The sequence below is a fragment of the Mauremys reevesii genome, linkage group 2 (genome assembly GCF_016161935.1).
Source record: "Mauremys reevesii isolate NIE-2019 linkage group 2, ASM1616193v1, whole genome shotgun sequence".
Lineage (NCBI taxonomy): Eukaryota > Metazoa > Chordata > Testudines > Geoemydidae > Mauremys > Mauremys reevesii.
In genome coordinates this window covers 88,087,933-88,101,455 of record NC_052624.1, presented here as the reverse complement: position 1 = coordinate 88,101,455, position 13,523 = coordinate 88,087,933, and the positions used below count along the sequence as shown (strand labels likewise).

At 39.5% G+C, this 13,523-nt stretch overlaps 1 protein-coding gene across 10 annotated transcripts in view; it reads left to right on the top strand.

Annotated features, from left to right (window-relative positions):
- NT5C3A (5'-nucleotidase, cytosolic IIIA) overlaps positions 1-12,211 on the top strand; it is a 35,728-nt gene extending 23,517 nt beyond the window's left edge. For all 10 annotated transcript variants that reach the window (XM_039526606.1, XM_039526603.1, XM_039526607.1 and 7 more), the window contains 8 exons: positions 3,557-3,655; positions 4,169-4,238; positions 5,017-5,063; positions 5,578-5,663; positions 6,166-6,255; positions 9,774-9,936; positions 10,401-10,601; positions 11,548-12,211. In XM_039526606.1, the coding sequence (XP_039382540.1) occupies positions 3,557-3,655; positions 4,169-4,238; positions 5,017-5,063; positions 5,578-5,663; positions 6,166-6,255; positions 9,774-9,936; positions 10,401-10,601; positions 11,548-11,649 (858 nt within the window). In that variant the 3' untranslated portion in view covers positions 11,650-12,211. The remainder of the gene's footprint in view (positions 1-3,556; positions 3,656-4,168; positions 4,239-5,016; positions 5,064-5,577; positions 5,664-6,165; positions 6,256-9,773; positions 9,937-10,400; positions 10,602-11,547) is intronic.
- The last annotated feature ends 1,312 nt before the right edge of the window (positions 12,212-13,523 follow it).

The window sequence follows — 13,523 nt, the reverse complement described above, 5'->3', positions numbered from 1 at the left end:
TGTTAATCTAAGGCAACAATTGCCGTACTATGATGTTATTGCAAGTCTCAATTTTAGATGTGCATTTTTTTCCCCCAAAGTTTCTCCAGATCTTTTGATTTCTGATAGCAGTGCTCTATTCAAAATGGCTGACATTTCCTGTTTGCTTTCAGTTCCATTAAAAGTGACTGACCTCGGTTAAGGTGAATACAACTTCCCTATAGTCTTTGCAAGTGATCTGCCTCTAGTAACAGTGATGACCATCTCTTCATTGTTTTCAGTGAAACTGAAACTAGTCTGCCCTCTCAGCTATATGATTTGAAAACTGAGAGAGCCCAGGGAATGTGGGCTGAAGGAAGATTGAGAGAGCAAGTGAGAGGAAAGGGAGGAAAAATATGGGTAGGAGAGAACTGTGGGACATAAAGCAGAAGAATGAAAATAAATTACAAATGGAGATTGGGAGAGCGGCCCAAGAGAGGCAGAAAAATGATTGGAGAAGGAAAGAATGAGAGCTCTTCAATCCTAAAATAAGAAGAGTTTCAGAGTAGCAGCCGTGTTAGTCTTTATCCACAAAAAGAACAGGAGTACTTGTGGCACCTTAGAGACTAAACAAATGTATTTGAGCATAAGCTTTCATGGGCTACAGCCCACTTCATTGGATGCATAGAACAGAACATATAGCAAGAAGATAGATAGGTATACAGAGAACATGAAAAGGTGGGGGTTGTCCTACCCACTCTAAGAGGCTAATTAATTAAGATGAGCTATAATCAGCAGGAGAAAAAAAAAACAAACTTATGAAGTGATAATCAAGATAGTCCATTTCAGACACTTTGACAACAAGGTGTGAGGATACTTAACATGGGGAAATAAATTCAATGTGTGTAATGGCTCAGCCATTCCCAGTCTCTAGTCAAACCTGAGTTGGTGTCTAATTTGCATATTAATTCAAGTTCAGCAGTTTCTCACTGGAGTCTGTTTTTGAAGCTTTTTTGTTGCAATATTGCCACCTTTAAGTCTGTTACCGAGTAACCCGAGAGGCTGAAGTGTTCTACAGGTTTTTGAATGTTATGATTCGTGATGTCAGATCTGTGTCCATTTATTCTTTTTCGTAGAGACTGTCCGGTTTGGCCAATGTACATGGCAGAGGGGCATTGCTGGCATATATCACATTGGTAGATGTGCAGGTGAATGAGCCCCTGATGGCGTGGTTGATGTGATTAGGTCCTATGATGGTGTCACTTGAATAGATATGTGGACAGAGTTGGTATCGGGCTTTGTTGCAAGGATAGGTTCCTGGGTTAGTGTTTTTGTTCTGTGGTGTGTGGTTGCTGGTATTTGCTTCAAGTTGGGGGGCTGTCTGTAAGCGAGGACAGGTCTGTCTCCCAACATCTGTGAGAGTGAGGGATCATCTTTCAGGATAGGTTGTAGATCTTTGTGCTGGAGAGATTTTAGTTGGGGGCTGAAGGTGATGGCTAGTGGCTTTCTGCTATTTTCTTTGTTGGCCTGTCCTGTAGTAAGTGACTTCTGGGTACTCTTCTGGCTCTGTCAATCTGTTTTTTCACTTCAACAGGTAGGTATTGTAGTTTTAAGAATGCTTGATAGAGATCTTGTAGGTGTTTGTCTCTGTCTGAAGGATTGGAGCAAATGTGGTTGTCTCTTAGAGCTTGGCTGTAAACAATGGATCATGTGGTGTGTCCTGGATGGAAGCTGGAGGCATGTAGAGTGAAAGTAACCCTCCTAACAGCTATTTGAGGCCCCATTGGATTTAAAGTCTTTAGACTAATCACAAAGCAAATTGGAAACTGTGCAGTTTGGGGGCAATATATACCAGTGTCTTGTGATTTTTGAAGGTTGGCAGTAGAGGATAATGCTTTCACTCTGTCTAAATACAAATCTAAGAGTCATCTTAATTGTCAGTTACATTGTCAGCATTTGCAGGATTTATCCCCCCAGAACAAAATGGTGAAAATGATAAAAGATCTGTTAAGGTTAGTTTTTCTGGTTTTGTTTGGGCTTTATTTCCACAGTGATTTATCAATGAGCCCCCAGAGTCTGTTAAATATATGAGGGTACAGTATGAGAGAAATTAGCGTCAAGGTCAGAAAGAAAGATCAGTGTTGCATGATTAGATTGATGTTCATCAGTCATCAAATAAGAGTTTCTCTGGTAGCCCCATCAATTATTTGAGAATCTATGCTCCTTTTAAAAAACATTTTTCTAGCTTTTATGTGGCAAAGATAATGTGCCAAGCATGAACTGATGCAGGCTGTGTTTGAACAGTGAATGAAAACATTAACTCATGGCCAGTTACATCCCATAGTCCCCATGGTGGTTACAGAAGGCCTCAAATGCAGGAGATAGGTGGTGCAGGTGATATCACTGTGCAGGTGATAGGTGGTGCATAGGGACTTTGCAAGAAAAAGGATTTGGCATGGTAGGAATGATGCTGGGCAGTGAACAGTGAATTCACAGGGTAAGAGCACCACTGTAAGCAGTGCCTCAGCTTCTGCTACTAACTTTAGAGTCATAACAAAATATATATGGAGCACTTCTGGTCACCTGGTTGGAATGACTGACTACCACAACTTGATCGGTACTTTAGCCACTAACCTAAATCATCACTGGCAGTGGAGACAACCTGCAAATGTCCTAAAGGGGTTATCAGTTGAAACTAGATTTGGATTTGAATATAAATGTTCCCCAATAGTGTGTGCAACCCATGCAGTTGGAGCATTGTACTGACTCATGAAAACTTGGAAATTAACTAACTTTTACTGTATTTTCCCTCTCCCCAAAGTCAAGTTCTTCTGAGCTGTCTCTTCCTCTCCCCCAAAACTGAATAAGTTGACAACTCTGCCAGTAAGACTGCTCAGTCCTTCCAATTTTTCAAAAGTTAATGTGCAAAACTTCTGTGCCGTCTCCTAACAGTACCATCTTGTGTTTTGTTTCCTTGAATTTACATCAATTCCAGCAGTACTGAAATGTGTCATAGAATGCCCTGTATGGGTTACTGTGGGCACACCTTGGGAGAACAAGTAATGTTTTGTGCACAGTCCTCACAATTATGAGGTGGATTCAGAGGTCAGTCTTTATAAGTGAACTGAACATCTTAGGAACAACTAAAAGCCATGATAAAACCATCAGTCTTAAGGGCACACAACGACAGACGACACACTCTTAAATCCAACTTTTTCTACTTCTTGGTGCCTTACTGCAGCCACTAGGTGGTGCTGCAGCCGCAGTATTTCTTGTTTCTCTTCTTCCTTAGAACCCCTTACTTTCCAGTTGATACATAGGGTGATGGTGGAAATGGGGGAGTGACTAACTGAGGAGAGCAAAGGAGAAATCATTTAGGAAGCAGCATTGACAAGGATGAACAGAGATTGTATGCACTTTGGGGACCACTAGCAGTCCCAGGGCTTTTTATCTTTTTTTTTTTTTTTAAACTTCTCCATTATCCTACTCAATGTTATGCAGAACTCTTTATATGTAGTACCTGCCCTTTAATGTTTAACAATTAAATGTCTATATTTTAGTTTATAATTTATTTCCTTCTCTTTTCTATATCTTATAGATGCCAGAATTTCAGAAGAAGACTGTCCATATCAAGGACCCAGGAAGAGTAGAAGAAATCATCTGTGGACTCATCAAAGGTGGAGCTGCCAAACTTCAGGTGAAAAGTGGGATAAAGATGTGTGCAAGATAGAACAAACAATCATGCTGTTTGTTCTAGGCCAGAAAGCGGAAATGTGTGTATGACTGGAGCCAAGTTTCAATAAGTCTTCAGAGTTGGGAGATCTGTTGAACTATCTCAGTAAACCTCCTAAATTCAAATGTATAACTTCACTATTTTCCACTAATGTCATTAAATAGTGAGTGACGTAATGTAGCCAAGTCAGGAGATGTCCAAACTCTGGATACTAAAAGGATAACTTCAGAACAAGATGCAAAAGCATATTATTTTTAATGAGTTACTCTAATTATAATATGATATTATATAATTGTGATTATTTATCATAATTGTTGTTCTAATTCTCTATAGTCACACTAAGGTATTTCAATAGTCTTTATAAGGAGACTTGTGATAACTCTATTGTCTTCACAGCTATCAGTAGTGATCATTCAGATTCTAGGCATTTAACTTTACTGTGCATCTGTTTTATAACTTTTTTTTTTCTTTTAATAGATCATTACAGATTTTGATATGACATTAAGTAGATTTTCTTACAATGGAAAAAGATGTCCAACATGTCACAGTGAGTACTTTTTATATGAAGTGTGTGTTTCTTTTTGTAACTACTGCATGTAGTTTTCTTTCTTGTTTTTCCCTACTATATGGAGACTTCACATGCGCTTGATTTATTTGAGTTGTACGGTCTAATAAATGAGTTTTTAGACTATCTTAGTTGCTTTCCACTTTAAAACAATTCTCAATCAGTGTTTCAGTGTATCGTAAGAGATCAAATCTCAATTACTCAGACTTGAAATTATAGTGTATAATTCCAGTAGGGTTATCTTTGCATTAATAATTTAGACTTGCTGAAGAAGACTTTATTGGTTACAGGATCGTATATGTGGTGTTACGCATTTTTAGAGTTGCCTAGGGTTATAATAATGACATTAGCAAGAGTCACATGGTTAAAACCCCCTGCAGCTCTTGGAAATTTACACTTTACCCTCCTCTTAAAGCAGAGGTAATGAGGTGATGTGTCTTAATGAAATCGAGCTGCTAAAGTTGTCAGGCTACAATAATATGTTGAGAAACTTTTCAATTTAAAAATTTAGAATAAGGGACATCAGTATTTTATTTTATTTTTTTTCTTTCTAATTATTCTTTTTCAATCAAACTCTTGAAAGACAAGTATGCATTCTAATGGACTCTGGTATGAACAGTTGTGAGCAAACTTGTGGTATAGTAGCACATGCTCAAACATTGCTCTTCAGCATTATAGAAGGCATAGAAAATAAAAAGTTTGAGAGAAATTCAGTCCTTTAGATAAAACTTCTTGTGACTTTTTTTAATAATCTTTTCAGATGTCATTGATAACTGTAAGCTCATCACAGAAGAATGTCGGAAAAAGGTAACCAGAAAATGCATTAGCCATTGATCACTGGAACAGAGTGATTCATTTCACATTATATTTTAGTTCTAGTGTGATGTGATTTATACTGCACTGTAAGAAACACGGAGTGAAATTCTGGCCCCACTGAATTCAATGGGAGTTTGTTCATTGACTTCAGTGGAGTCAGGAGTTTACCAGCCAAGCTCTCAAATTGTTAACCTTGCATAATGTAAGCATATGTATATTCTATCAAAACTAGAAATAATCTAGTTTCACAAAATGTACAATGTACTTATGTTTAATCTTTGTTATGTATATAAACTAACTTCTTGCACTCATCCGTACATAAGCATACAAAAATACAATATAAAGCATTTCAGATTCCATTACAAACAACTAATAATGTAAATATAAAAATCACAGATAAATTGAGTTGAATATTTAGATCAAAGCATGGAGATTGGACATAGGTGATTATTCTAAATGCTTTTTTTTATAATTGAAAGATCTTAAGTTCTGGTTTTCTTTTCAGTTATTGCAGCTGAAAGAAACATATTATGCTATTGAAATTGACCCTGATCTTACCATTGAAGAAAAATATCCTTACATAGTTGAATGGTAAGAGGTGTTTTTGTTTTTTTGTTGTTTTTTTTTAACAGTTTTCACAATGAAGTAAGATTTAACTTTTTAAAAGTCTTTCTAACTATATGGGCTAAAGTTAACTTATTGCTAATTCAGTTAATTTAATTCACCTCTCTTTGGGGAGTGTTGCACAAAACCAATTTTTGCTGTTGCTGACGCTGCTCAGTTGGAGCATTCTGAGCAATGTAAACGTGTTCCTCCTCAAAATTCAATGATACATTAGTGAACAAGTTTACTAATTATAATTTGAAAAACTAAATATCATTTCCCCATGTTTTGGCTGGATACATATTTAATCATAACTTGGACATAGGGTATTTTTAGAGTTTCTCACATTAGTAGATCATCTTAAAAAGCTTACAAAGAATTAAATGTAGAATGCTTCTAGAGACAAATGAAATTCAAAGACTTAAATGCGAACCTTACAATCCTTAAGGCAATGGAAGTTTGACTTTTTTTTTTCTTTTTTTATTCCTAGGTACAATAAATCACATACTTTACTTGTTGAACAAGGTTTACAAAAGGATAAATTTGCAGAAATCGTGAGGGAATCTGATGTTATGCTCAAGTAAGATTCTTTGAGTGTCCGATCAGTTTAAAGTGTTTCCATGGACTCTACACTATTGCCATTATGCTTACTGCTCATATATCAGGAAACCATTTTTGTTGAAAACTGTAGATACATAAGTTTCAGAAGAAATTGGATGTGAATATTACATAACGTGTATGTCTGTTTTGCATCTGAAAAATACATTAACATGATAGAAAGATGTATTAGAATGAACACTTGAGATATTTGAAACTACGAATATTCTACTGTTTCGGACAACTTTTGACATGATATCTTACATAGTTGTTATTCCTATGAACTTTCTGCCTCATAGATATATGTACAGGAGAGGTTGTCAAAAGTACCACAGGGATTTAGGCACTTGACTTTATGCCCTTGAAAATCTCCCTACATTTGTATGTGAAATACTAACAAAGGTAGCAGTAAGACAATTTAGGAATGTCTATATTTTTGAAATAATAGTGGAATATTATTCTGCCCCTAAGAACAGAAACAAGTTTTAATAACCAGCATCCTTGCCCCTAGTGTGCTTACTATTTTTTTTCCAGTGTTTTTTCTATATTCTGTGCTTTTCTATCAGCATTTCCAAGGAGATTTTTGAGAGAGCTGGCTGTAAGTTTAGAATGTGTGGGGTTTTTTGGGTTTTTTTTTTAAATCAGCCTTAGGATGCAAGAATTTAATTTGTCTGGATTTATTTATTCTTGCCTATGATACTGGATAATTTTCTTCACAGTTTTTTATTGTTGCATCAGATAAGAAAAAACATTTTTTAACCACAAAGAAGCGTTATATTAAGACCCGTCTTTTAAAGGGAAATGCACTGCAGCATCTGTGCACGTGTATAAACGAATTTCAGCTGCATGAATCTGCATTATCACAAAACACTTTCAGAATTTGGGCATAAACTATAACATACTATACTTGGCTGTACAAGCAGGAGCATACAGAATAGAAGCAGGGAAGTGATATACAGCATTAGTTGAACCATTGGTAGAATATTGTGTCCACTTCTGATGTCACTTTTAAAAAGATGTTGACAAATTGGAAAGGGTTCAGAAAAAGCTACAGGAATGATTCAAAGGCTGGAAAACCTGTCTTAGGGCACGGCTACACTTGCAGTTGTAGAGAGCTGGCAGTTAAACCAGCCTTCGGAGACCACAGCAGGGAAAACACTGCTGAGTGTTTACATTCTCAGCTGGAAGCGCACTGGCGTGGCCACATTAGCAGCTCTTGCAACACCGAAGGAGATCAGCAGCCAGCTGTCAGAAACGGAGCTTTGAAAGGGCATATCCGCATTCCTACAGCGAGTTCAAAACAATGACAAGAGTGGCCACTTGACTTAAGGGGATTATGGGACGTTTCCAGAGGTCAGTCAGAGTGCGGTAATGCAACACCTCGTTCACACTGGCGCCGTGGCGCTCCAGCAGGGGCACAGCAAACATTATTCCACTTGCCAAGGTGGAGTACCAGCAGCACTGTAGCTGTGGAGTCAGAGCGCTCCATGTGCCTTGCCAGTGTGGATGGGAAGTGAGCTAGTGTGCCCGGGGCTCCTTTATTGCGCTGGAACTTGCAAGTGTAGCCAAGCCCTTACAGGGAGAACCTAAAGAAGCTCAACCTATTTAGCTTAACAAAGAGAAGGTTAAGAGGTGACTTAATCGTGCGTACCTAGAGAGAAGATTTCTGATAGTTAGGGAGCCCTTTAATCATAACAAGATCCAAAGGTGGAAAGATGAAACTAGATCAATTCAGACTAAAAAAAAGTTTGCACCGTATTCCAAGTGAGGACAATTAACAGCGCTGTCAATTAATTGCAGTTGAAGCATGCAATTAATTTAAAATAAATTAATGCATTTATTTCTAATGAGCATTGATCCCACACCAGGGCGCCATGCTCAGGGGGGTGCCTCTCCACCCACTCCCCTGCTCCACTGCTGCTCCTGCCTCTTCTCTTCTCCTCCCGCACCTCCCCATGGGCCCGCCTCTGGTCAAACTGCTCTAGACCGGGAGCCTGCCTCTTGTCTGCTGTGCAGAGCGGGAGAGGGGGCTGATGTCGAGGTGTCCCCCTCCCCCCACTCATGAACCTGGTCACTATTGAGCTGGGAACAAGGGGAGCCTGGCTGCTGCTGGCTCATGAGCAGGATGGGCTGGACCACCACCCTGGATGCCACGCTCAGGGGGGAGGGCACCTCTTCCCACCGTTGCTCTGCTGTCTGCAGTTGTTGCTGCTCCTACACTCCCCCACCCCTGGCTTGGAGCCACCCTTGGCCAAGCTGCTTGGGACCAGGAGCCTCCTGGCTCCTGTGCATGTGGGGTGGAGGGTGATATTGGGGTGTCCCCATCAGGGCCATCCCTAGCTATTCTGGGGCCCTATGCAGTCCCCCCCCCCCACAGGGGAAGAGGGGCTGTCCCCAGGTCTCCTGGGCAGGGGGGGTCAGGGCTGGCTTGGGGGACAGTGGGGAACCACCCCCCCAGCACTGACTGGCAGCACGGCTGGGGCCGGGTCTGCACTTCCTGCCGCCGGTGAATGCAGGCCCAACCATGCTGCAGAGCTCAGGGGAGTGGGGGCAGAGCATGAGCGGGAAGGGCTGGGGCTGGGGTAGGGGCGGAGCAGGGCGGGGACCCTGAGGAAGAGCTGGAGCAGGGGCTGGAGCAGCATGCAGCTGCGCAGGGCACCAGGAAATTTGGTGTTCCAATTTCCTGGTGCCCTACGCAGCTGTGTACTTTGTGCATGGGTAAGGATGGCCCTGGTCCCCATCCCCTAGCCCGTGTGCCTAGTCTCCGCTGAACTGGGGTTGGGGGACAGGGAGCTTGTCTGTGCTGCTGCCTCTGGGTTAGGAGTAGGAGCTGCCAGCAAATGCTGCTGTCTGAGCAAGTGTTCAGGCTAGTGAGTGCAGTGCTTAAAGAGACAGCGTGCTGAACACACGCAATCCAGCATCCACCCACACACAGACACACATACATACTGTCTCTCACTCCCCCAACACACTCTGTCCTTCCGCCAACACACGCGCACATACACCCCTACTTGCCCTCCAACATCCAAAAATATTTAATTAAATGGTATTCTATTATTAACAGAGCAATTAAAACTACAATTAATTGCAACTATATTTTTAATCTCTTGATTAATTTTCTTTAATAATTTGACAGCCGTAATAAATTAATAATTGGAACAATTTACCTAGAGATGTGTTAGATTCTCCATCACCTGAAATCTTTAAGTCAAGATTGGCTATCTATCTAAAAGATATATTCTTGCTAAATCAGAAGTTACAGTTCAATGCAAGAATTACTTTGTGAATGTCTATGATGTGTATTATGTAGGAGGTCAGACTAGATTATCATAATGGTCCATTCTGGTCTTAAAAAAAAAAAAAAGCCTATGAAAACATAAATACAGTGAAATGCCTATGGAAAATTCACTTTTTTCCCCATTAAATCCTTTGAAAATTTACCTTTCATGTTTTGGGGAATTTTTTCTGTGTTTTATCTTGTATTTATATCCTGTTCTGCAGGGAAGGATATGAGAACTTCTTTGATAAGCTCAATGAACATAATATTCCTGTGTTCATATTTTCTGCTGGGATTGGAGACATTCTAGAGGAAATCATCCATCAGGCTGGCGTCTACCATTCTAATGTGAAAGTAGTTTCCAATTTCATGGATTTTGATGAGAACGTAAGTCTGAAATACTACATTTCTGGAGCTGAAAGGGGTAGTTAGAGGGATAAAGTATGTATTACCCCTATAATACAGCATAACACCACGCTCTAAATGAGCATGTTAATGCAGAAGATGCAGCCAGTTGCCCTGCCATTTGGAAAAGGAGCACTGTGTCTTAGGCACAAAGCAAATAGAAGATAACATCACCAAGGTGGTTGCTAGCTTACTTGTGGGCTGTTCCTGGGGCAGTACAACGGTGTCCTACCTTTTTGCTCATGACAGATCACCGATTTGCAGTCTAGCCCCTTAGCAATGCTTCTGCTCTCTGATAGTAATGAGTCTTGCATAAAACCTAAGAGGATTAAAAGAATAAATATTTGCCCAAATTAAAACATCTAGAGATAAAATATACAAATGTCACTCTGAAATTTAATCTGTTCTCATAACATTAGAAATAACTTTTAGCATTTGTTTAATAGGGTGTGTTAAAGGGATTTAAAGGAGAATTGATTCATGTTTATAACAAACATGATGGTGCCTTGAAGAACACAGAGTACTTCAAACAGTTAAAAGACAACAGCAACATCATATTGCTTGGAGATTCACAGGGAGACTTAACTATGGCAGATGGAGTAGCAAATGTTGAACACATTCTTAAGATTGGCTATCTAAATGATAAAGTAAGTAGTTTACATGTTGGTCCATTTGGGCTAGGATATTTCCTTCTAATCACACGTATACTGTGGATTAGCAAAATAAAGACATTCTATAAAGCTTTAAGTACCTATTAAAGTTACCCCTTTAGTATCTTCTACAGTTCAAATGTATTCCAAGGAGTTGACACTCGAAGGGTTTCCTCACCTCACACCAATGACTTGTTAAAGCACAAGCTTAACTGTCCCCCATCCTTTAGTATTATCTTTACTGGAACCTCTGGAGCAGCTGTCTTGCTGGGATATGAAATTCTGGGGCTGGGGAAAGGCTATAAAGTAATCAATCATTTTTATAGGGGGTGATTCTTTCTTTCTATTTAAACCCTGTCCCTTTTTCCTTCAGTCCCACCTATGTGGCTTTCCAGAGTTGCAATAGTGTCTTGCTTTTAGTTTCTCCTACTTTGGATGAGACCAAGACTTTGACTGCAAAACTAAAAGGCACTTCTAAAGTGAAGATGCATTTCAAGTTGAAATATATACCACTCTCATGGGTGTAAAATACTGCCCGTATTTTCTTCTTATCCACTAATGACACAATAGAAGTCCATTCCCAAATTCCACAGCCTCTTCCTTTCATGGAGCTGAGACAAGTTTCAGCCTGGTTTGTTACTCATTGACATCATCATTATGCATGAAGTCTTGAGTAGCCTGCCATAAATGTATACTGGGGGGGAAAAAAAGCCATATATACTTACTTTTAAATAAGTGGTTTGAATTTTAACTTGTGTTTAGTCTCACTTTCACAAACTATGGAACTCAAACACTGAGTAGCTAGCAGTGGATATGCGTATTTCACCTTGATAATTGGAAGAAAGACTTGATATAGTTTTATAATGGTGGCTGACTTTTCTACATTAAAACCTGTTAACTGAGTGTTCTTTCTTCCTTCCTCCCCCTTCATGCTGATAAATAGGTAGAAGAGCTTCTGGAAAAATACATGGACTCTTATGATATTGTTTTGGTGAAAGATGAATCTTTGGATGTGGCCAATTCCATCCTACAGAAAATCCTGTAAATTGCATCCTCAAGTCACTCTACTTCTCCTAATGGGACAACTGGACAGAAGAGCACATTTGTGCTATCTTAGAGATGTGTTTATTATTCATATTGTTTTCTGAACTCTTGAAATTCTTAATTTAAAAATTTTGATCATTTTGGTATCTAAAAGTAATATACAGCATCCATTGTTAACTGGAAGCTTTACTGTTCTTATGCCACCCCTCACTGTCTCTCACCTCTGCTCTGTTTTAACAGATGTGATTAACTTTACTGCTTAGAGGACATTACAATTTGTTCTTTTAATCATGCATATGAGAGGGGTGTTTTAGAAGCTGGAGTTATTTTGTAATATTTAAGATGTAAAGATTCTGTGATTAGCTAATGTGCAGGGATCTGTGTTGCGTTTTGTACAGTCCTGAGTTCTCTCACACAAACAGCTATTTTCAAGAATCATAGTTGCCCTTGAGGGCCGTGGTTATTTTAATGTTTCACAGTACAAGTTTTCATAATTTTTTTCCCCCTGATGATGAAAATGATACAACATAAAGATGTCGTGGTTCAGACAAAATGTTACTGTATATGGACTCTAGTATCACTTTACATCAAATCACTGATTTAAAAAAATTGCTAAAGTTTACTCTTAACTAAATAGCGCTGCCTTATCAGTAACAGTTGGAAGTTAAATGTTAGTCACCTGTAAAGTCTATACTTGATTGGCTTTGGGTGTTTTGTGCAGCAACTTTAGAGAATAACTACCAAAAAAAAATCTCCAATGGAAGGCTGTAAAATACAGTTTGCTCTTTTGGTTACCTTTTAAGGTTTACCCTTCAGCTGGGCAGTGGGAGAATTACACAGGTAGCTTGCTTTTCTGGTGTAATCAGTACTACACTTGAGTCAAAGAAAACTTCTCAGTTCTGTGAAGATAATTTTACAAACTAGCACATCATCCCAATTTCAGGGCTTAATTCTTTATGCTGCTCTATATAGTAAACCACTTCCCAAATTATAACAGTGATTCTAAATACCTCTAAAGTGCCAAATACTGTACATACATGCCTTGTTTTATCCTATTAATCATCTCTTGTGAATCTAAGTTTTAGTTTAATTAGTAGTGCCATTACAGTTCATTATGTAAATCCTCCTTTCACAGGATTAACCATGGTGTTCACCTATTGTCAAACTGGCTGCTACGTAAGTCCAGTAAGTTATATACTGTTGCTGCATATATTCAACCCCAACAATAAGTGAGTTGGCAGTCAGTGTTTTTCCCCACCCACAAAGTGAAGGTGGTTCTTGAAGTGAGTGGCCATACAGATTCCACTTTTCATGTGCATGTGCCCCATGCACATAGGATTGGATTGTTTTGGCCAGCAGTGTCAGTGAGGCCACTCCTGAGGTGTCCTTGCATCTGTCTCCACCCAGGAGTAAAGCAGATCTAAAGTAGGCTCTGTTCTCTTACCACTGCTGCACCTCTAGGGACTGTTATTGTTAGTAATGTTAATTAGTTCAGGAGTGAGTTGTAGTCTTTAAATTCTTTTGTGTCAAATGACAATCAGATATTTTGCTTAGAGGCTAAACAAGGACAAGTACAAGGGATCCAGCGGTAGGATAGAAGCAAAACCCCCAGGGTTAAAAACCTGCTCCTTGTGTAACACTTCAGTGCCTGCTCGCAGCTGGGCACTGATATTCCTGAGCAATGTTCAATATGCTCTCTCTAATCAAACAAAAAGCTAGAGCGGCTTGCCTAAAACTTCCTCTTACAAGCCTTCAGATAGCAAAAGGAAGGATGTAGATAGGCCTCAGTTATCACGTCACTCTCTTTCCAGTGTGCCCCAGTGACTCAAAAATCTACCCCAAGCACCCATGCTGTCAACCAAGAGACCCTAGATG